This window comes from Alosa sapidissima, chromosome 17 (assembly GCF_018492685.1).
Source record: "Alosa sapidissima isolate fAloSap1 chromosome 17, fAloSap1.pri, whole genome shotgun sequence".
Classification (NCBI taxonomy): domain Eukaryota; kingdom Metazoa; phylum Chordata; class Actinopteri; order Clupeiformes; family Clupeidae; genus Alosa; species Alosa sapidissima.
Genome location: NC_055973.1, coordinates 11,135,838 through 11,158,481, shown reverse-complemented (window position 1 = coordinate 11,158,481; position 22,644 = coordinate 11,135,838). Strand labels below are relative to the sequence as shown.

Genomic DNA, 22,644 nt, shown 5'->3' with positions numbered 1-22,644 from the left:
ATACTGCTGTAACTGCACTGCTCCTATTATTAATTGTTAACTTCCGGGAACTATGAGGCTTCCATTAGCCGCCATTGTTGGAAAAAAATGGAACATTAGCGTCAATGGAGTTGTCGCAACTCTCTATCTATAAGCTCTGGTACATGCTATATCCACTGGATAATTGTGAAATGGAACCATATGACATGAAAACTAGATGTTTAAAGACAATTTAAATTGAAGAGGCAAGAAAATTGAATAGGCAAATCAATTCTAAATTAGTTTTGAAATTACACTGTATACTGTTTTAACAAGTCAATATTATTTTATATGCATCCTCTATTCTCTATTTTCTTTTACCTTTATCATGTCAGCATAAAGTTTTGAAAAATATCAGGTTTTGTTGTCATTCCATATAAGGGTGCTCTATATGCTCTGATAAGTCAATTGTTCAGCAAATGAATGCTTATTAATTTGTTTGATTTCATTAGGTTTGATGAATCGAGACAATGAACTGTCCAAAGTGAATGCCAGCCCAAACATCATAAACCACTGCACTGGCACTGGAATAGCCATGAGCATCGCTGCCAATCGGATTTCCTACACCTTCAACCTCACCGGGCCCTCCCTGTCCATCGACTGTGCCTGCTCCTCGTCTCTTGTTGCCCTTCACTTTGCATGCCAGGCCATAAAACAAGGTTTATTATCCTCATGCCTTTCCCTAGCGTATAGAGTATGACTCATGTGACCTTCCCTCTTTGCTCAATGAGACTTTACATCTCATTGACATGACACTTGAAGACACAGCAGATAAACTTGAGAAACAGATCATAGCTGATCTTCAAACTTTAGCATACTTTACTCACTTTAAGCACAGATACAGAAAGGCCTTACTCTCCACCTCACTGACAGATTTAACTGATCAATTTAGATCTGCTCTCAATAAAAAGATCATCCCAACAAGGCCAGGCCCAAATTAGTGATTGTGTTTTGTGGCAATGGTGTAACGTACAGAGGCATGTGCAGACAACTCCTTAGGGAAGAGCCTGTTTTCCGTGAGAAAGTACAGGAGATTGAGACTCTTTTCCAAAACTACAAAAGCCTAAGCATTATAGAGCATCTAACCACAGAAGCAGATGGTGAAGATGATGACTTCTCAAAGCCTGACGTCATTCAGCCCATCCTGTTTGCCATCCAGGTTGCCATTGCGACTCTCCTAAAACACTGGGGTATAACACCCGATGCTGTCCTTGGGCATTCTGTAGGAGAGGTGGCTGCTGCTCATTGCTCATTGAGGATGCTGTAAAGGTGATTCATTACCGCAGTGCTTTACAAAGCAAGGTCACTGGAGGGAAAATGCTGGTTGTCAGCAATATGGCGGTGTCAGAGGTCTTGAATCTCCTGCCTTCTTACTCAGGAAAGGTTTGTTTGGCAGCCCGCAACAGTCCTCAGTCTTGTACAGTATCAGGAGATGCAGAGGCCATTACCAACTTACACCAACAGTTAAGCTGCAGCGACAAATCCAAAAATGTTTTTCTTCACATTTTGGATGTTCCTGCTGCCTACCATAGTCACATGATGGATCCAATTCTGCCTGAGATAGAACATCACATAGGAACCATGCAAGAAAATGCCAAGGAGACAGAACTCTTCTCAACAGTGACAGGCAATGCCATGTCCCTTACTGATTTTGTCAGTGGCAAATACTGGGCTCAGAACATCCGTGAGCCTGTATTGTTTGAACAAGCTGTGAGGGCAGTGACCAAAGACCGCAAGCATGTGGTCTTTGTAGAGATAGGCCCAAGACAAGCTTTGCAGAAGAACATCATTGAGACTCTGGGTAATGATGTAACAGTTTTCGCCTCTGTGCACCCAGAGAGAGAACACAAGACCATGCTCCTGACAATAGGAAAATTGTTTGAGACTGGGTTCAATGTGGACTGGAATTTCCAATGTATTAGTTTGACAGTGTTAAAAAGGATGTAATTATTGAGTCAGCACACACTACCAAAGCTAGCAGCCATCCTGTGATATCAAAGTCCAGGACGGACTGTAATACCTTCACATGTGATCTGACATCTGACTCACTGTCTTATTTGTATGATCACAAAAATAACGGTGTTGCAATCATTCCAGGGGCCTTCTATGTTGAGCTAGGCCTTGCTGCATATATGGAGTATGCCAAACCAAAGGTCCCACTCAACACTCTGCAGCTCAGTATCAATTTCCAAAGTCCATTTGTTTTCAGCCAGAACACCCCTGACATTGAAAGCACAGCTTGAACCAGCAGGCAATCTGACCAATTTCAAAATCTTCTCCCACTCAACCACCTACGCCTCCAGGACTGTGGAGCACAGACAAGGGAGGCTTGTTGAGGAGCAGAGAATATCACTGGACAGCATTCACCAGAGATGCCAGTCAGTTGTCAATGCGGATGAGTTTTACAAGAACCTCTGTCTTGGGGGGTTTGAGTATGGTCCAGTGTTCAGGAACAAAGGAGATGTGCACTACGGAGAGGACCTCAGGGAAGCCTATTCTGTTGTAACCGTACCTGAGGAGCTGCTTGCTCAGCTACATGATTACTTCATTCATCCTGTTGTGTTAGACTATCTAATACAACTGGTGCCCGTCACAGTTGCTCATGAATTCCTTGCCCGGCCTCGGTTTCCCTCAAGGATAGGGACGTTAACCGTCATGGAGCCTCTACAGAGTGAAATGATGGTCTATTTGCAGGCAGTGAACGTGGGAGTGGATGATTTTGAAATCTGTGGGTGTTTCACAGACAAAGAGGGTGTGGTTTTGGTTGAGCTGAAGCATGTGATGGTCAGATGCCTAGGAAGTCGCTCTCGAGTTGTGGAGTTCTTCTACCATAACAACTTCAACCAAATTAATCCAGACAGTGAAGGCACTGAATTACCAAGAGCTCTGGTCTTTGCTGATCAGTCAGGGGTGTCTGAAACCTTAAAAAGTTATTTGAGCCCAGCATCCAGGTCTGTCTCCTTCAAAAGTGCCAAGGCGTTGTTAAATCATGGGTTCCCACCATTACTCTCAGAGCTGAAAATTCCCAACATGAGAAAATCCTTCATAGAGATTCTATTCATGTGGGGTCATGGAGACATTACCAACCACAAAGTTGATTTACATCCTTGAGAACATGGCCTGTTGCTTTGAAATTCTAAGGCAGATTGTTGCCAACCTTAAAGCTATTCATTTCGCACATTCCATCAGAGTGGTGACTTATCAGTCTACTGGAGATAGAATAGATCACATAAGTCCAGGGTTTGTGCTGACTGACATGACACGAGCATGTGCAGCAGAGATCTCAAACCTCTCCTTCCAGCTGATTGACATGGGCTCTGTCTTAGCAGAAGACATCAGGGCCCTTTCTCAGGTCCTGACTTCCTACCCCTGCAGCAAATACCCAGAACTGGTGGTGAAGGATGGGCAAGTTCTCCAGCCACAAATTACTCGCACCTCAACAACAGCCTTAGATAGTCCAGAGAGAAAAGTAAATTGTTCACAGGCAGACTGCTTTACTTTGCAGACGGCAGATGACCAGATTGTCAGCCATTCCATTAGAGAGAGAGGCTGGTCAGATGGATGAGCACTATGTTGAGGTTAAACTGAATTAATTGTGTGTGCATTCTTCAGACTAGATATTGACTTAGATTTTGGCCAGACAATATACTGGAATAAACACACATCTCAAAACCACAAGCTCCTGGCTCTTGACTTCAATGGCACTGTCACGGCTATGGGGAAAGGTGTGAGCAAACCTAGAGTGGGAGACCATGTTGCAGCCTGCTACCCAATCGAAGCAGCTTCAAGAGTCATTATTCCAGCAGGTGTTTGCTACAACACAAACAAACTTCCCATCTTCAAAGAAGCTCCATGTCTGTCACATTTTGCTCTTGCATGGCAGGTCTTGCATCATGCACTACCAAAGGCAAAACAACATAGCCATCTGGGCATTGTCACTACTGCCCCTAACTCTAATCTTGTGAGGGTCTTAATGCTCACAGCCAAAAAATCTGGATGGAATGTCACAGTAGGAGCTGATCCTAGTTCTGGTTTTAACAAAATCCATGCGATTGTTCTACTTCCTCCATTTCATGAATCTATGGTGGAAAAAGTGTGGAAAATTCCAACCTTCACAGAGGCCATTATCATTTGTGACAGCCACACAAACACTTTACTCACTCAAAGGGCTTACAGAGGTGAAAAGGTTTGAACACAGATTATCTGCATGTCCAGCATTATGCAGAAGTTGTCCCTGCAAACACACAAGCCACATATCTACCAATGGCTCAGATTAATGCTGCTGGACAAGAAGTCACTGGCTTTTATGAAGTGTATATTTCAAAGGAGGAATTCTTGTAGCATAGAATTCCTTCCCACTGAGGAATCAGAATCTTACTTCAGTTGTAAGACGTTGAGGGTGGTGGCGTTGAAAAACACCAATGCCTGATATTCCTTTGCTGCCAAAGCCAAAAACACTGTTCCATAAGAATGCAGTGTACATTGTGGCTGGTGGACTCTCTGGGCTGGGTTTTGAAACAGTGAAGTTCATTGCCCAGAGAGGTCACATTGTTGTCTTGTCGAGGAGCATGCCCACCGCACAAGTCCTGGAGGATTTCAGCAACATCCGAAAGCAATGTGCTGCTGTCATTACTAGCCTCAAATGTGATGTGTCCAATTCTGCAAATGTCCAGCAAGTAGTTGCTCAGGTTGGTCAGAGTTTCCCTGCTTGTCCAATCAGAGGAGTCTTTCACAGTGCTGTTGTGCTTCAAGATGGTCTCATTGAAAACCTCAACAAGTCCCTCTATGAGAAGGTCATGCAGCCAAAAGTAAATGGTGTTTTAAACCTGCACTATGCCACCAAGCACTGTAAGCTAGACTATTTTGTCTGCTACTCCTCCATCACTGCATTCCTGGGAAATGCTTCTCAGACAAACTATGCTGCTGCAAATACATTTATGGACACATTCTGTCAGTATCGCCGGAACCTTGGACTCCCTGGCCAGTCCATCAACTGGGGGGGGTCTGAATCTTGGTCTTCTCCTCAACAAAGAGCATTTTCACAGGTTTCTCGAATCAAAGGGGATTATGATGCTGGACATCACTGAAATCCACAAGAGCCTAGAGCAATGCCTCCTGTTAAACAAACCCCAACAGGCAGTGTGTAAATTCAACTTCAAAAATCTTAGGCACAGTGTGCTCTCTCAGAACACTTCCCTAAACATGCGCATGTCAGCAATAATGGAGGACAGTCTCCGGAGAGCCAAAATGTCTGATCATGAATCAGACCCTATGTCTTCTATGTCTTCGTCAAGTGAATATGTCCGGTCTGTTCTCAGTGAAACCATCTGTGTTGAGTATGATGATCTAAATGAGGAAACATCCCTCTCCACTCTTGGTATTGACTCCATGTTAGCCATGACACTCCAGAATCTCATCTTCCAGGAGAGAGGTGTAAACATGCCTATTGTGAAATTATTGGATCCTAACAGTACTGTTGCTACTCTAGCAAAAATACTGATAGAGCACGCTGAAGATGATCATGAATATGATCATGATGACACAAAGTTGTAAGTAACCTTGAAAAGAAAGTAGTGAGTCGAGTTGAGTAATGATTGTTTATGTTGTTAAAAGAATTATCCGGAGTAAAATGCACTTTAGATCGATTTACGTATGATTGGGAGTACATACGTTGAGTTGACATCCAAATCATGTCATTCGGATGTGTTTTGAGAAAGTTTGATGTTACCGTTTTTAGTCAAAGCTCGTTAGCGTGGAAGTGAGAAGGGTATATTATTTCGCCGCTACAAAACGCTATTTTTATACCTCTTCTACAGTTCCAAACAACATTGCACTTACGTGGTAGTGTACAATCTCTTACATCTCATTCAAACTGCATACTTGCAACGTGCATTAAACTAGGATTGCTGGGTTTTTAGTTACACCATGCTCCATCCGACAACTTCTGCTCTGGTCTCGTTGCTGATGACATCATACTGGCGCGCACGTTCTACAAGGATACAAGGATACAAGGAAGTTTATTGTCACATGCATATAGTTACTGGAAGTAAGAAATGCAGTGAAATTATGTCTGGTGTCAGCCTATTTGTGCATTAATGGGGGGGGGGGGGGGGTAAAAAGTGCAGTAGAAGAGGGGTTTAGTAGATTAAGTGGCAAGGGCTGCATAAAAAAAGGTGGGGGAGGATTGGGATTGGGTGGGGGGCACCAACAAGGAGCACCCAAGAGCAACAGGGGCAAGGAAAAACTCCCTTACCAAGGAAGAAACCTTGGGCAGATCCACGGCTCAAGGGGCTAACCCAAATGCCAGGGGTCTTGGTGTGTGTGTTGGGGGGATGACAGGGGAGATGGGATAGTGTGCTGTGTATGTGGGGAGAGGGCAGTGTGCAATATGTGTGTTGGAGAAGCTTCCTCATGAGACAATGTGCTGTGTATTGGGGGGGGGGGGGGGGCAGTGTGCTGTAAGTATGTTGGGGATGTGTGTTGGAGAAGCTTCCTGATGAAATAATGTGCTGTGTATGTAGGGGGGGGGGGGGGGGGGCAGGGACTTACTATTGCAAGCAGAGTACTGTATGTAATGTATGTGAGTGATGACAGTGAAGATGTGTGTGTGGGGGGGGGGGCAGGGACTTACTATTGTAAGCAGAGTACTGTATGTAATGTATGTGAGTGATGACAGTGAAGATGTGTGTGTGGGCGGGAGGGGAGTGGAGCAGTGACTGTGTGTGTGTGGGTAGGTGGGGGCAGTGTGCTGCAAGTATGTAGAGGAGGCTTACTGTAGCAAGCAGTGTGCTGTATGTATGTGAAGTGATGACAGTGATGATGTAAGTGTGTGTGTTGGGGATGGGGGTGGGGTGGGGGGTGGGGGGTCAGAAAGGCTAGGCAATCAAGGACATGGGTAGATGGAGGAGAAATCAAAAATAATAAATAAAAAGTGTGCAAAAGTTGGAGAAAGTCAGATATATGTGTGTGTGTGTGTGTGTGTGTGTTTTGACGTGTGATGAAATAAGAAAATAAATAAAAGGTCTGTAGCATAGGGAGAGGGATGTAAAAGTGCTAAAAGTCTTGTAGGTGTGTGTGGGTGTGTGTGTGTGTGTGTGGGGGGGGGGGGGTCATGAGTGCTGAGGAGTGAATGAGTGCATACTCATTCTCATTCAGTTCTTAAAGGGACCTTGTGTTTTACCCTGAACACCATATAGCTGTACAGCAGATTGCCCATTCTAAGTGACCCTTTCATCACCTGGCTACATAAATGCAGTATACATTTAAGTAGTTATGTGAATGTTATCGTCTCTGTATCTCAAATCTTAGTCATTTTAAATTCTGTAAATCATAATTCATATTGTATCAATTTACATTTAATATACATTTTAACTCTGAAATTATTGTACATTGTAAAATAAATAAAAAGTGGTTATATTTTTGTTGTGCTGTTGATGCTGTTAGCGTGATGATAATGTTGAAGCTGCTGTGTTGGGAAATTCATACTGTAGCTACACAATAGATCCACATATTAAGAAGTTGACATTTGTGGTCATAAGGTCATTTTTTAATGGGTGGATAGATATACTGTACCTGACTGATCTGCACATCAGTTTAGGATATCAGCTGGACTTAACAAAGTCAAGTTGAGGGAAAATTAGTGTGCTTTTTATTGTGTAAAACAAAACTGTATTTACACCTTATAAATGTGAGAAATTTAAAGTCATTTTACCATATACATCATTGGTGCCTTGTGCCTGCCATATCTTTTCCGATTTATTTTTATACACATTAGGTCTAAATCACTGTACAATGATGGCTCACTGTATTAGGATTCTTGTTTGTAGAGGGAAACAAACTGTCAATCACTGCAGCCTTTGCGACATATGACCTGGGGCCGGTTCCCAGATAACGCTCACTCTTAGCGCGCTAAAAAGACTCAAAAGATATATCTTACCAAAGTTGTTTATGTTCCTAAGTGTGTTCCCCGAAGTGTCCCTTAGGAAGCTTCTTAACACACTGCCTCTTACGTTTGACGTTACAAAGGCACTGTCCTAAGTGAAGGTGCAGAATTAGTTGGCATTGATTGCTCAGGAATCGATTTTCCACTTCACGCAAAGGTGCATGACGGCGTTAAGAAAGACAACACGTTCTATGCAAATGAAACATTCCTCAAATTATTCCAGTAACATTTATTTTAACATAGTGTAGTAGTAACAATGTCTAGGTCAAGGTACACATAGTAGCCAAAATCATAATTCAATCACTTCCTGAAATAATATTTGTTTTCAGTCCCATCCATAACTCAATACTGTTGTATTAAAACCTGGAATATGTAAAAAAAGACACCATTTTGGTCATTGTTTTATCATAAGCCATTACATTTTAATCTGAATTCAGCTAAACTCTGACAAAGCCATTTTATTCCAGGTGATATGGATATGATACACAAAATATTCCCATTGGCTTCCCGTGGGGACTATTTCTGTGGTCTCATCACGCAAAAGTGCTATATTACGTGTTGCCACTACAGATTTCACTCTTAGGAGTTCGTGTTCATTTTACAGATTTCTGTGAGATCAGGTTGAAGAGATCATGGCTCAGATGTGAGGCGTCCCTGATGATCTTGGTTGCTCGGTTCAAGCTGCGTTCAGCATATAGAGAGTGGACTGATGGAAGGTCACAACCAGTGATGTTGGAGGCTTTGGTGACAATTTCCTCTTGGTGCGACTGACAGCTCCCATACCAAACAGTGATTTAAGATGAGATGATGCTTTCAATAATGGTTTTGTATAAGAGCACCAAAAGGATTTTGTTGACATGAAACTTTTTCAGTTGTTTTAGGAAATAAAGTCTCTGATTTGCCTTTTTGATAAGGTAGGTGGTGTTAATGTCCCATTTCAAATTGTGGCTGATATGCAAGCCAAGAAATTTAAAGGAGTCAGTCAAGGTTATAGGCTATAATAGGCGGGGATTTGTTAGGCCACCTTCTCATGTCCACAACCATTTCTTTGGTTTTGGAGGCGTTAAGATGAGGCCAATGATGATGGCGTCATCTGCATACTTCAATACTTTGACAGAGTGATGGTGAGATCTCATGTCAGTGTAGATAGAGAACAGAAGAAGAGATAACACACAGCCTTGTGGTGCTCCAGTGTTGAGGGTCAAAGGGAATGATGTTGTATTGTTAACCTTGACTGGTTGAATTCTATTCCTCAGGAAGTCCAGTGTCCAGTGACAGAGCTGAGTTGATGTTCATGGCTTGTAACCTAAAAAAGAGGATGAGTGGATCAATGGTGTAAAAAGCTGAGCTAAAGTCAGTGAACATCATGCGTGTGTAGCCAGTTCACCTTGTTTCCCTGTCTTTTCCCTATGTCTCCCTGTTTTCCCTACATGTTCCACACTGGCCTGCTCCCGCTAACTAGGGGGGTGTGGTGATTAGTTACAGTTTGTTCGCACTGATTAATGGCCGGACAGTATAAAACCACCCAGGTACGAAGAAGCGTTGTAAGCTCTGCCTGTTTAACCCCCTAGCGTGTTGGATTCAGTCATCAGCTTCGCGGTCACCGGCTAGTCTTCTCCTGCTGCCCGTGTTTTAGACACCATCCCTTATTCATTCTACAGCTGAACGTGGGTGAGTGCTCTCCATACGGTGCTTTGTGCACTAATCGTAGTTACGAACATAGGTAGCGCGGCCCTTTCCATCTACGTGGGGTGCTTAGCGTAGGTCGTGCTGCTGTCTTGTCTGTGGTTAGTTTATTTTGGTGTAGCCTAATTGTGTGCCTTTTTTAAGTAAGGTCCGTGTCTGTTTTGTTTTCTTTTTGTGGGCATTAATTTAGTGTCTACGTCTGCCTGTGTTCTTTGGGTTTATTTGGCGTTTATATGTTGCTTGCCGCATTAGTAAAGAGGAACGGGGCATAAGTGGCATATGCTTCATTCTTGTAACTGCTTATAGTGCCTGTCTGGTGCTGGCTGTCAGTTGCGTGTGTTTGTATTTCTTTTGTCCTGGTCTGCCTGCATAATCTACCGTAACGTCTGTATAGGCCTACTGTATTTTTGCCCTCTTGTGGTGCTGTTTTATTTGTTTGTTTGGCAGATGTGGGGCCCTCTTTGAGGGAGGCTAGTCACCTGGTGGTGGGACCCTGTAGCTGCACGTTTGTGGTGTCATTGTTGCTTGCGGTGGGCTGCTGTGTCACTGGTAAGTCACTTTCTTGCAGTGTGTATGCATGTGTGATGGCTGGAACTTAGAACACACCTCCAGTTAGTCTGTCTCCCTCAGGTAAGCCCCCATCTGCTGTATCTTTTTAGCTCCAGTGGAGCCTTGGCCCCACTTTAGAAATCACCTGTTCATATTGTATTATAATAAAAGATAACAATAATAAATATTTTTGTACTTTCATAACCTCTGACTCGTTTCAGGTATTATTGCAGGACGCTCCTCCCTTCCCCCCTTTGGTAATTTAATAAACTTTTATGATTTGACTGGAATTCGCGTTGTCTGCTTGGTGCTTTCGGACCTGTGTCAAACCTTCCCTAGCAATTCTCTTAAAGAAGTCCCTGGGTAGCATTGTCAGGCTACTGGGAGTGGCTCATAGCCTCTCTCTCTCTCCATCCTTACTCCTCTGGTCACACGTGCATAGGTGTTGCTTGACTCCAGGTGTTGCAGTATAGAGTGAACTCCTAGGTTGATGGCATGGTAAGCAAATCAGCAGTGATACGGTGGTTTGCAGATGAGAGAGTACCACACGTTCAAATCCACATAGCCACTGAAGTGAGGGCAATGGGTCTGAAGTTGTTAAAGGAGAATTCCGGTGTGATTTTGACCTAAAGTGTGTTGAAACATGATACCGAGTGTGAACGTATGTCTCATAGCTCATCTCGGCTTGTTCCCCGCACTCAGAAATCTGGCGGTAGTTAGCCAATGCTACCAACAGTTTTTCGTTGGGGGTGCCTCGGGCATCGGCCTAGCCATGAAAATAAATCACTGTTTTACACCATTTACGAGGCTTAAAGTAGCTTCATACTTTATTGGTAGACTTCCGAGGGCCTTGACATTTAAAACGAGACATTGAGAACTTTGAAAAAGCACTGGTAGTTTATTTACAAGACGATTTATACAGACAGTACCGTAAGGAATTTTACAGTTTGACGGCATCTTGAATTTAAGTCATGATAAGTCGAGCGACGAGTACGAACAAACAGGTATGATAAGGGATCAGATTAAAAAAATAATTCAGTGGAAATGCATGGATTCAGTTGCTTCCAGTAGCAGGAATTCTCCTTTAAGCCCAGTTGTTTCACTCTACAAGCTGGGAGACCCATTAAAAGTTTGTTAAAGTGTGAAATGACCAGGTAAAGAGTTGTGTGGCATATTGAGATAGACATGGCCTGCTTTTTCTCATACTGAATCGAGTAAAATGGGATCTAGTGACAGAGGCGATATAGTCAAAGAAGGTAAGTTGGTCATCAATGATGACACCCAGGTTTCTTGGAAACTGTGTGATATAAAATAGATTTTTGATATTGTGATCTGCATGTAAGGACTGTGATCTACATGTAAGGATGTTGATATTGTGATCTACATGGAGGACTAGCAGTTTAATCCTTACTGTACAGTATGTACACACCGACTTGAGCGGCAAAAGATTCAGGAAGTCATTCATTTTCAATGGAAGCCGGCTTCTCTCAGCTGCAAAAAGTGGCAAATCCGTCGGCGTTGCGTTTTGGGTGTCTTGGGCAACATGAGCGTCAAGAGCAGTGAAAGTTAAAAGTTGGTCAACTTGGTAATATGGTATGAGCTTTGAATTTCCCCTTGAGGATCAATAAAGCATCTATCTATCTATCATGACGCGGTTCAGTGGCCAACGACCAGCAACGTACAGTAGTAGAATGCTGCCACGTCAGAGTGGCCAAAGCGTCAAAAGCTCCCCCGTACTTCTTGACAAGCGTCCTTGACAGGGCGGCCAGAGCTTCTTTTGCAGCTCAAGTTGCCGGCGGTGTGTATGTACAGTTACAGGTTCAGCTGAGGGTCATGTTCCTTCATCTACATTTGTGGATACACACGTCAGGATATCTAATTGGTGTTCAAAATCAAGAGGTTTTTTTCCCTTCTTTATGCTTCCCCATCTTTATGCTTTATGCCCAAACCAACTCTGAAGCTATGCTCCTGCATCTGTTGAGTTGAGCCTTTGGAGCTACCCCACCCCATGCGAGCAATTCTATTTGGTAGTATAATGCTTCTGTTTGTCCTATAAAACAGTGTGCAGGCAGACCATGCCATGAAATAAATAACTAATGCAGCCTATTTAGGTGTGTTGAAAATGTTCCACATTCTCCAATGACAAATCTCAGTCCAAGCTGAACTCAAAAGTTGGAAGCCCTGTCTTAGTTTGTTGGCCTGTGAGATTTAATGTACATAAAGTACAGCCACCATAATATTATCAATCAATACTTGTGATTATATATTATATAATGTATATTTTTCCGACTAAAAGATATTCTCTACAATGCCACATCCAATGATGTTTTCTAAAATTCTGTCATAATGTTTATTTATATGAATACATTGTAGTTCCAGATGTACAAAGTTTTAACAAATTTTACCCAGGTAAAGGGACATACAACAATATTTTACATACAGTCTTCCAAAGTGAATTAAATATCATTTAAAGCACTGACATTTACATTGAAAATACACACAAATTATCTAAAAGTTAGTTACATTATGTCACAATATGATTAATGACCATACTATGTGCAAGTAAATCACATATTCATATTAACACTTCCAAAATAAAATTTTCTTGTAAATCATTTTTACAAAAGCTTTTTAGATGAACCTACAGCTTAAACTTAGAATAATACAAAAAAGAATGGATATTTCTGAAAATGCAGTGTTTTTTTATTTCAAATATGTACAAAACTGCAAACAGAAAGTGGAAGTTTTTTTTATCTCTTGTTAGATACCTGTGCTAGCAACCTTAGCTTAAATAAAATAATGATGAAATAAATATTAATACAAATTATAAAAACAAACAAAAAAGCATAAAAACAGGTAAATGTGTGTGTTGTGATGAAATTGTTTTTTTATTTTCTAAAATTAAATGTTTTTTTATTATCTGAAAATGTTGTTTTCGTAATTATTGTGGGGGTAAAAATAAAATAAAATATCAAGTCGCGGGCCGGACTTGGGCCAGACCAGGCCGGTAGTGGCCCACGGACCGGGAGTTTTAGACCCCTGCTTTAAAGTCACTATCACCATTGCCTGGACATATAGACCTGTAGTCTATAATGGTGTGTCATCATTCCTTTCTTCTATATCATCTTGTGAATGTTCCATTAGTATTGCTGCCAAGATTGAAATATTACAGTTAGGATCCAGTAATTTGACAAGAGGGATGTTTACACCTCTCTCCTGGAAGATAAGATTCTGCAGGGTCATGCCCAACATGGAGTCAACACCCAGAGCTGAGAGGAATATCTCATCATTCAGCTCATCATACTCAACACCCAAGGTCTCACTGAGTATGGTCCTGATAAACTCATTTGGGGAAGAGAACGATTCTTTGTTATCAGCCGGCATATCAGACATTTCTGCATCAGTCAATTTACCTAAAACTAAAGTGCCCAACCGTTTAGAAAGAGAGGGATTTTGTGAAAACCCATGGTGATACATAACTTTTAAGTTGAACTTGCAAATGACTTGCTGAGCTTTGTTCAACATAAGACACTGCTCTAGGCTCTGAAGGATTTCTGGACCATGCATCACCATCAATCCTTGGGCCTCTAGAAATTTTTGCAGATGGTCTTTGTTCAACAGAAGGCCAAGGTTCAAGGCCCCCCAGTTGATGGACTGCGCTGCAAGTCCGAGACGCCTTCTATAATGACAGAAGGTGTCAAGAAATGAGTTAGCAGCTGCATAGTTTGTTTGGGATGCATTGCCTAAAAATGAGGCAATTGATGAGAAGCACACAAAATAGTCAAGCTTACAGTGCTTTGTGGCATGATGGAGATTCAGTGCTCCATTCACTTTGGGCTTCAAGACCTTCTCAAAGAGGGATTTGTCAAGGTTCCCTAAAACAGCATCATGAAGCACAACTGCGCTGTGAAATATCCCCTTTATGGGGCAAGAGGTGAGACTTTCCTCAATGTTAAGGATGGCCCTTTTCACTTGTTCAGGGATGGCAATGTCACATTGCAAACTGACAATCACTGCCCCACACTGCTGCTTCACGGCATCAATCGCTAGTTGCATCTCAGAGCTGGGGCTCCTCCTGGAGAGAATGACAATGTACCCTCCACCTCTCTCAGCAATGAACCTCACTGTCTCAAATCCAAGTCCTGTGAGTCCTCCAGTCACAATGTACACACAGTTCTTGTTGAAGAGCCTGTGTTCTCTTGGTAGCAGTGAAATGTCAGAGACTGCATGCTTACCTTTGCTTTCATGTAGCATCACCATGGGCATAGTTCTGACACTGAAGTAGGACTTTGGCTCATCAAAGGGCAATATGTCAATGCTTCCAGTTGTGCTCCTCTGAAATGTAATTGTTGGGAGAGCTAAAAATATTTTGTCAAGGTGCAGTGCCCTCAGCCATTTGTAAATCTGTGGCTGGTTTGCTCGGATTGAGCCTTTTGCCAGAATGCTGGAGACCTCAATGGTCTGAATGCAAGCAACATCATTGTCTTCTCTGAGAATGTTTTGGGAGCCAATAGTTGAAACCTTACTGTCACCAACAACAACAATATTTTTGACACCAGAGATGGTGCAAGCTTTGACTAATAGAGATTTGTCAAATGGAGGCAGTAAGACAAGTGCATCAAATTTGTTCAGATCTTGCAGAGGCCCACTCAGCTCAGTTGCAACAAAGGCATTCCATCCAGACTTATTTGCAATCAGAGTGAGAGCTTTCACCAAACCTGAGTCAGGGACAGAGGAGAGGATGCCCAACTTGCCATACCATTTCAGTTTGGGTAAAGTTGAGTGGATTATCCTCCAGACTACTACATAGTATGAAACACATGGGAGGTCACTCAAAAATGGAAGTTTCTTTGTTCTGTAGCAAACATCGTCTGGTAATACAATTTTTGAGGAGGCCATTACAGGGTAACATGCAGCAATGTGGTCTCCAACTTTTAGTTTCCTCACACCTTTCCCCACAGCTGTCACAATGCCACTGAAGTCAAGTGCCAGGAGCTTGTGATTCTGATTTGTGTGTTTGTTCCAGTATATTGATTGGCCAAAGTTGTGGTCAGAGACACTAACTGAATAGTAATCTGAAGAATGGACACAAATTTGACCAAGCTGAACCTCAACATTTTTGTCTGGTATTTGTCCAACTTCCACATCAGAGGGAACGGCAGATATACTGGTCATTCTGAAAGGGTCTGCTGTCTGTAAAGTGAAAGCCTTTGCTTGTGAACTGCAAACCTTCTTCTCTTGATTTACCGTGACAGGCATTGTTGTGTTTACAATTTCTGGTTGGAGAATCTGACCATCTTTCACTACCAACTCTGGGTATTCGCTGCAGGGGTAGGAGGTCAGGACCCGATTGAGGGCTTTAATGTCCTCAGTTGAGACAGAGCCGATGTCAATCAGCTGAAATGTAAATTCAGATATTTCAGCTGCACATGCTCTTGTCATGCCTGAAAGCACAAACCCTGGACTGATATGGTCCACTGTGGTCTCTGAAGATCGATAAGTCACTACTCTGACAGAGTTTGAGTAATTCATTTTCCTCAGTTCTAAAAGTATTTGGCGCAATTGTTCACAACAATTTGCCATGTTTGTCAAGACATCATCAACTGGCTGAGTGGAGAGGTCTTGATTGCCCCACATGAACAAAATATCTGTGAAATTTTTCCTCACATCTGAGATGTTTACCTTAGCAAACAATGCAGCCGGTCCCTGTTTTAACACTGTATTTGCATACTTTAAGGAGATGTATTTTGAGCCATTACTTATATATGGTTTTATGGCCAAGGAAATGGCATTATGGTCAGAAAAGACCAATGCATTGCCTTGAGGCTTTGTTGATTGTACATCCTCTGAAATGATGCTGACATCATTGTGAAAGAAGTACTCCTCAAGAACATGAGAAAAACTCCCAACATACTTGACCACTAAATCCCTCACCTCAGCAAGAACTATTCCTTCTCTGTCTGTGAGACAGCCACACACAACAAAGTGATCATCTGCCAGATCAGTGGCTTTTATATATATTACCATTTCCTTCTGGAGGGGTTCCAGCACAATGAAACTACCAACAGCTGAAGGAAAACTTGGTCTGACTACATTCCCTTGGCAACCTGTGATGAGTGTCATTTGCATTAAGTAATCCAGGATAACTGGATGAATGGAAAATTCATGTACTTGACTAAGTAACTCCTCTGGAACAGTCACAAGAGAATATGCCTCCCTGAATTCCTCCCCCCAAAGAATGTTTCCCTTGTTCTTGAAGACACCACCATATTGGAACCCTCCCATGTCTAATTTCCTGTACAACTCATCAGATTTGATAACAGATGTGCATCTGTTAGATATGCAATCTAACAAAATGTTCCTTTCGTCCACCATTTTCTCTCGTTTACATTCTATGCTTCCTGATGCAAAGATTGTGCTGCTGGAATGAATCTTAAATAGTGTTTCATGCTCAGCTGGTTCAAGTGTCACCTTCAGCTCAGGTTGACGCTTAGTCAGCAGAAATGGACTCAAGAAGTTGATACTCAGTTGCAGTGTGTTGAGAGGAGCCTTTGGTTTGGCATTCGCCATGTAAGCAGCCAGGCCAATCTCAATATATAAAGCCCCTGGGATGATGGATACGCCATTGTTTTTGTGTTCTGACAAATATGAGAGTTCTTGGGATGACAAATCACAAACAAACTCATGGGTTATCTGTGTCTGTTTAAGGACAGGGTGGCCGCTTGCTGTATTCTTTGGTGCATGTGAAAGGGTGATGTGTTTCTTAACACAGTCAAACTGATACCTCGGAAGGGAAGTTGGAACGACCTGCATGCCAGAATAGAATTCATCCCAGTTTGCACTGAATCCTAACTCAAACAGTTTACTGAAAGTGGCAAGCATTGTCTCATGATCTTTTTCAGGCTGTGCTGAAGACAGGACAGTAGAGTCATTCCCAAGTGTCTCCATGATGTTTCTGTACAAAGCTCGCCTGGGACCGATCTCTACAAACACTGCATTCTTATTGTTAGCTGCTGATATCAGTGCCTTCTCAAATTCAACATGTTCACGAATGTTCATGGACCAGTATGAGCCAGTACAGAAATCATGATCGCTAGCTATTTTGCCTGACACAGTTGAGTACAACTCTGCATCCATTTCATTTTTCTCCAAAGACCCTATGCTGCTCTCTACCTCTGAGAGAATTGGATCCATCATGTGGCTGTGGTATGCAGCAGGGACATCCAAGACATGAAGAAACAAAGTCTTGCTGTTTGCTGATTTGCTTAACATTCGATGCAGGGCCAAAATGGATTCTGCATCACCTGATAGAGTGCAAGATGTAGGACTATTATGGGCTGCCAAACAAATCTTCCCTGAGAATGAAGGCAGGTATTGAAGGACATCTGTTACAGCCATGTTACTGACAACCAGCATCTTCCCACCAGTGACCTTGTTCTGCAGTACACTGCGGTAATGGATGACCTTCACAGCATCCTCAAGTGACAACAGACCAGAGCAATGAGCAGCAGCAACCTCTCCTACAGAATGCCCAAGAACAGCATCTGGTTTAACACCCCAGTGCTTTAGGAGAGAAGCAATGGCAACCTGAACAGCAAACAGGAGAGGCTGAACAGTATCAGGTTTTGAGAAAACGAGTTCCTCAACGTCATTCTCAAGTGCCTCTATCAAGCTCTGACTTTTGTAGCTTCGTAAGGCAGTTTCAATTGCCATGATCTTTTCTCTGAAAACAGGCTCTTCTTTGAGCAGCTGTCTGCACATGCCTCTGTATGTCACACCGTTCCCACAGAAAACAAACACTAATCTGGGATCTGATTTGGAGGGAATTATCTTTTTGTCAAGACAAGATTTAAGTTGTATTCCCAAATCTGTCAAAGAAGAAGTTCTGAACACCTTCCTGTATTTGTGTTTTACATGACTTCTCTTACACGCTGATGTGTATGCAAGACTTTGTATGTCAGCTGTTGTCTCCTTGGTTAGCTGTTTAGCCATATCAGCAATCATGCTGGTAAGAGATTTTTCTGATGCTGCTGATAACACAAACATGTTCTGAGATTTCTGAACCTCTCTATCTGAATTGATTGGTTGATTATACTCTTTGATGATAACATGGGCATTGGTCCCCCCAAAACCAAAGTTGTTTATACCTGCAGCCCTTCCAGTGCTTGGGGCTATCCATTTTTGTGGCTGGGTAGGTATGATTACATTGAGTGCTTTAGCATCAATGCTAGATCCATCCTCTGTGTAGAACACTGAGGGCACAATTGTTTCATGTTTCATCATTAGGAGAACCTTAATCAGTCCTGCCACCCCTGCTGCTGATTCAGTGTGCCCTATGTTTCCTTTAACTGAGCCCATATAAATCTGCCTTGATCCTGCTGGTCTGGCTTTGGCAATGACCTTTGAGATGCTCCCTGCTTCTATTGGGTCACCTACTGGTGTTCCAGTCCCATGAGCCTCAATGTATTGGACACTGGTCAGGTCACTCTCTGTAGAGTAGATTCTGCTGAGAAGCTCCTCCTGTTGAGCCATGGATGGCTTGGTGATTGGAGTAACAGTGCGGCCATCTTGGTTCACAGCTGTTTTGCTGATAATGCCCCATATGTGATCACAGTCTGTTAAAGCCTGTAAAATGTAGTCAGAATATTGATGTGAATGTTAATGAAAATAACATTAATTATTAATATATGAATATGAATGTAACATTTAATATTGTACCTTTTAGCATATTACTGCTTGACTTTAAGGCAAATAATACACATTTAGATCCATATGTATTATTAAAAATATATGAACCATTGTAGTAATATGAGATATTACTTTATCATCTACTTTTTAACCATGAGTTAAAATTACAATGTTTATAATAAAAATGTTAACATGTGATACCCTTTTCAGAGGTTTTAAAAGGACAATGCCACAGCCCTCCCCTCTGCCATATCCATCTGCTTTATTGGAGAAAGGTTTGCTGGTGCCATCAGGTGAGATCATCTTGGCTTTGCTGAGAGCAACAAAAATGTTTGGCTCAACAATGCAGCTGACGCCTCCACACAGAGCCATATCACAGTCACCTGTATGATAACACAAATCCATTCATATGATCACACGGTGAAACCTTGGAACCTATGGTTTTCATATCACCAATATGAGAGAAATATTATAAGAACATTAGATTTCATAACTACTCTAAGTAGTCAGAATATGAATAGGCTACCATGCTGTCTTTTGTAGACACGCTACATGAATATTATTGACTAGTTACGATTAGAAACTTTTGTGTTGTAACTGTGGTTTTCATATCACAGATATGAGTGCAATTATTTCTAACTCTTAATAAAAGACCATTAGATTTCATACTTTTAGGTAGACAGAATATAATTAGGCTACCATGTTGTCTTTTGTAGACACGCTACATGAATATTATTGATTAGTTATGATTAGAAACTGCTTTCACCTTGTCTGATGCCTTGGCAGGCAGAGTGAAGGGCTACTAAGGAGGAGGAGCAGGCACTGTCCAGAGCAAATGAAGGCCCAGTGAGATTGAAAGTGTAGGAGATCCTGTTGGCTGCCACACTCATAGCCGTACCCGTGGAGAAATAGTGGGTTATTGTGTTGCTGCTGCTACTTAAACGGATCTCATAGTCCCTGTTCATGAGACCTGAAATGACAAAGTGACTTTGTTCAATGATATACCACATATTTTTTTTATATTGCACTATGTACGACACTTTACTGTGCTTTATAAATAATTAGGGGTCCGAGCAGCGTAGCTGCATTGTTTCTGTACCGTTCATTTTTGGCCAAAGTTCTGTAAAAGTCATACTGCAGCCTAAACCGTTACTCCAAAACTCTTTAAATTTGTAGGTATGGTTACCAGTACCCCCCCCCCCCCCCCCCACCCATAACCCAAAATTTGGGGTACTGCACCCAAAGGTGGCGCTATTGGAAAAAAAAGTTAATTATGCTAATTTCTCCTTACCAGATTGACCTAGACTCAAAATTCTTTCATAATATTAATCTCTAAACTTAGATGCATCTTTTTGGCCCTGGTCTTATGGTCTAAAATTTTTTACTTTTGACACAATTTCATGGAAAAGCCAAACAATATAAAAAGTTTCACACTCTTCAAAAATAATCAAATCTTCACCAGAATTGCCCCAGAATTTCAAAAAGATTTCAGGTGTACTCTTTCAGGAAAGCCCTTCATTTTATTGTCAAATGTATGATTGGAGTTTTTCTTGTGTGTTTACCAACACACATTTTCCTATAATGACCCTCACTATGACTTTTGTGATGTTTATCAGTTTGTAGAGTAGCTCTGCCATCATGTGTAAAGTTAAGGTCTTTGTTTGTTGGTTTGGTGTGTTGGAGTCCCATGTGAGAGATGATTAGGTGATGTTGGTTGACTTGGGATGTCAAGTATTGTTTAGTTGTACCTTATATAGCCATATGATTTCAGTTTATTGTTCAAATGTCAATTGGTTTGTTTGTGAGTTGGGATCTGTACTGATTTACCCCATTTCACTGATTACTCCATTTTCTGTTTGTTTCCTCTTTGATGCAGCACACATACAAGTAAAGAACAAAAGAACAGATGAATTGTAACTCAAATAAACTTGTGTTGCACCGAAACCTGCCATCTCCGTGTCATCACTCCATACCATTGAGCCTTCTGACCGAGGCTCTGCCTGCTTGCCACACACTCACTCTACCTCGACCCACATCGCCCCCTACAGTTCCTTCAGTTGGGTTGTGGAGGTTAGCATACTAGAATAGAATACTGTTAAGAATACTGTTGGGTTGTGGAGGTTAGCACACTATAACGTTACAGCTACTAGTCAGGACTTGTCGTCCAAACCAAGTATAACTGTATAATTATAGGCTGTTCATCTTATTGACTCCAACACAGAACCCACCCCCACCCCCCTTCACCTACCACCACAATTACAATTCCATTCTGTGGGAAACACTGCCTTCCATTATCAGACCCTTCATCTTACCCATGACAAATGCATAGTCCTGTACAATAGAGTATTGTTAGAATACTATTGAGTTGTGGAGATTAGCGCACTAGAATACTACTGTTAGAATACTGTTGGGCTGTGGAGGTTAGCACACTAGAATAGGGTATTGTTAGAATACTATTAGGTTGTGGAGGTTAGCACACTATAATGTTACAGCACAGGGTAATCCTAATTTTATGCATCGAATTTATTCCAATCCAACTCAAAAGTTTTGAACAACACAAAGTGAAGGTTTTATCCAGATCAAAAGCAAGAATAGATTATGTGATCTAATCTAATTTCAGGATCCTTGTTTCCCTTTGAACAACCCATTTTCAAGATTTGATCCAATCCAATAGCCGAAATCCGTTAACTGAAATCCAATAACCGAAATCCGATCATGTTTCTTTTGAACAATTGGGCCCAAACAATCAAAGCATATGTAAAACTAAAAAGCTATGCTACCTCATGTTCGTTTTGCTCGGACCCCGTAAATCACCGCTTGCGGTTATATTTTGTACTTGCTATTCAAGATTTATCATATTCTCATTTATTCACAATTTCTTCATTTTCTTATTTGTTATTATTTGCTGTTTGTTTCATGTTTATGCCACATGTTACTTTCATTAATTTCTTATTTGGCAACAACATTTGGATTCTATGCAGTATATGCAATATACTATGCAAACTATGGCATTAATATTGCAACAAATATTTTTTGTTGCACAATTCTTGCACAGGATATTTCCAGAAGTGTGCATTAACTACTGTACCTATATAGACCCCTGTTCTGGTGCCACTGGCCTTCTCCATGGGAATCCCAGCATCCTCCAGGGCTCTGTAGGAACACTGCAGCAGCAACTTGTGTTGAGGATCCATCTGGTCAGCCTCAGCATCCGTGATGCCAAAGAACTTGTTGTCAAACTCGTTAAACCTGTGTAAGGAGATTGAGAAGTTACTAAATCAATTCAACATTAGCTGTTGAGGACAGTCATCTTCAGAATTGAATAATTTTTGTAAAAATATACCCATTCATGAGAGCAGCCCTCTTGGTCCTTGTCTTTCCAGGTTTGTTCTCATCTGGATCATACCACTGGGAACAGTCAAATCTCTCATCTGGAATCTCTACTGCGCAATTCCTACCTTCCACCAGAACCTTCCATAAGTTGTCAAGGCCTTCACCTGCACAATGGTGGCAGACAAATGAAAATGATATGCTGTGTAAAAAAGAAATCTGAGACATATCTGTCTTCTATCAGAATTGGCTAGTATTTCTTGACAGTGGCAGACACAGACTGCCTTTTTCAGTGTAAATGAGAATATAAGGATAAAGTTGGTCTGAAAGTACTGTATGGGTCTCTACATGATTTTGTTTTGAATTGTTTTATAAGCACTTCAAACACACATAAAAAAATATAGATTCAACAAAACGATCTAAAAAAGTTA

The 22,644-nt window shown here is 41.7% G+C and overlaps 1 protein-coding gene, 1 long non-coding RNA gene and 1 pseudogene across 3 annotated transcripts in view; 2 read left to right on the top strand and 1 right to left on the bottom strand.

The window, feature by feature from the left end:
* Positions 1-476: 476 nt before the first annotated feature.
* Positions 477-5,571, top strand: LOC121688918 (annotated as a pseudogene).
* Positions 5,572-9,436: 3,865 nt separating this feature from the next.
* LOC121688891 lies at positions 9,437-10,485 on the top strand. The gene is made up of 2 exons (XR_006024719.1): positions 9,437-9,631; positions 10,094-10,485. It is a non-coding gene; the product is annotated as an uncharacterized LOC121688891 (long non-coding RNA).
* Positions 10,486-13,062: 2,577 nt separating this feature from the next.
* LOC121688887 (highly reducing polyketide synthase 40-like) overlaps positions 13,063-22,644 on the bottom strand; it is a 25,788-nt gene continuing 16,206 nt past the window's right edge. For both annotated transcript variants that reach the window (XM_042068808.1, XM_042068809.1), the window contains 5 exons: positions 22,227-22,380; positions 21,972-22,132; positions 19,650-19,853; positions 19,085-19,266; positions 13,063-18,820 (listed from right to left, as the gene is read on the bottom strand). In XM_042068808.1, the coding sequence (XP_041924742.1) occupies positions 13,283-18,820; positions 19,085-19,266; positions 19,650-19,853; positions 21,972-22,132; positions 22,227-22,380 (6,239 nt within the window). In that variant the 3' untranslated portion in view covers positions 13,063-13,282. The remainder of the gene's footprint in view (positions 18,821-19,084; positions 19,267-19,649; positions 19,854-21,971; positions 22,133-22,226; positions 22,381-22,644) is intronic.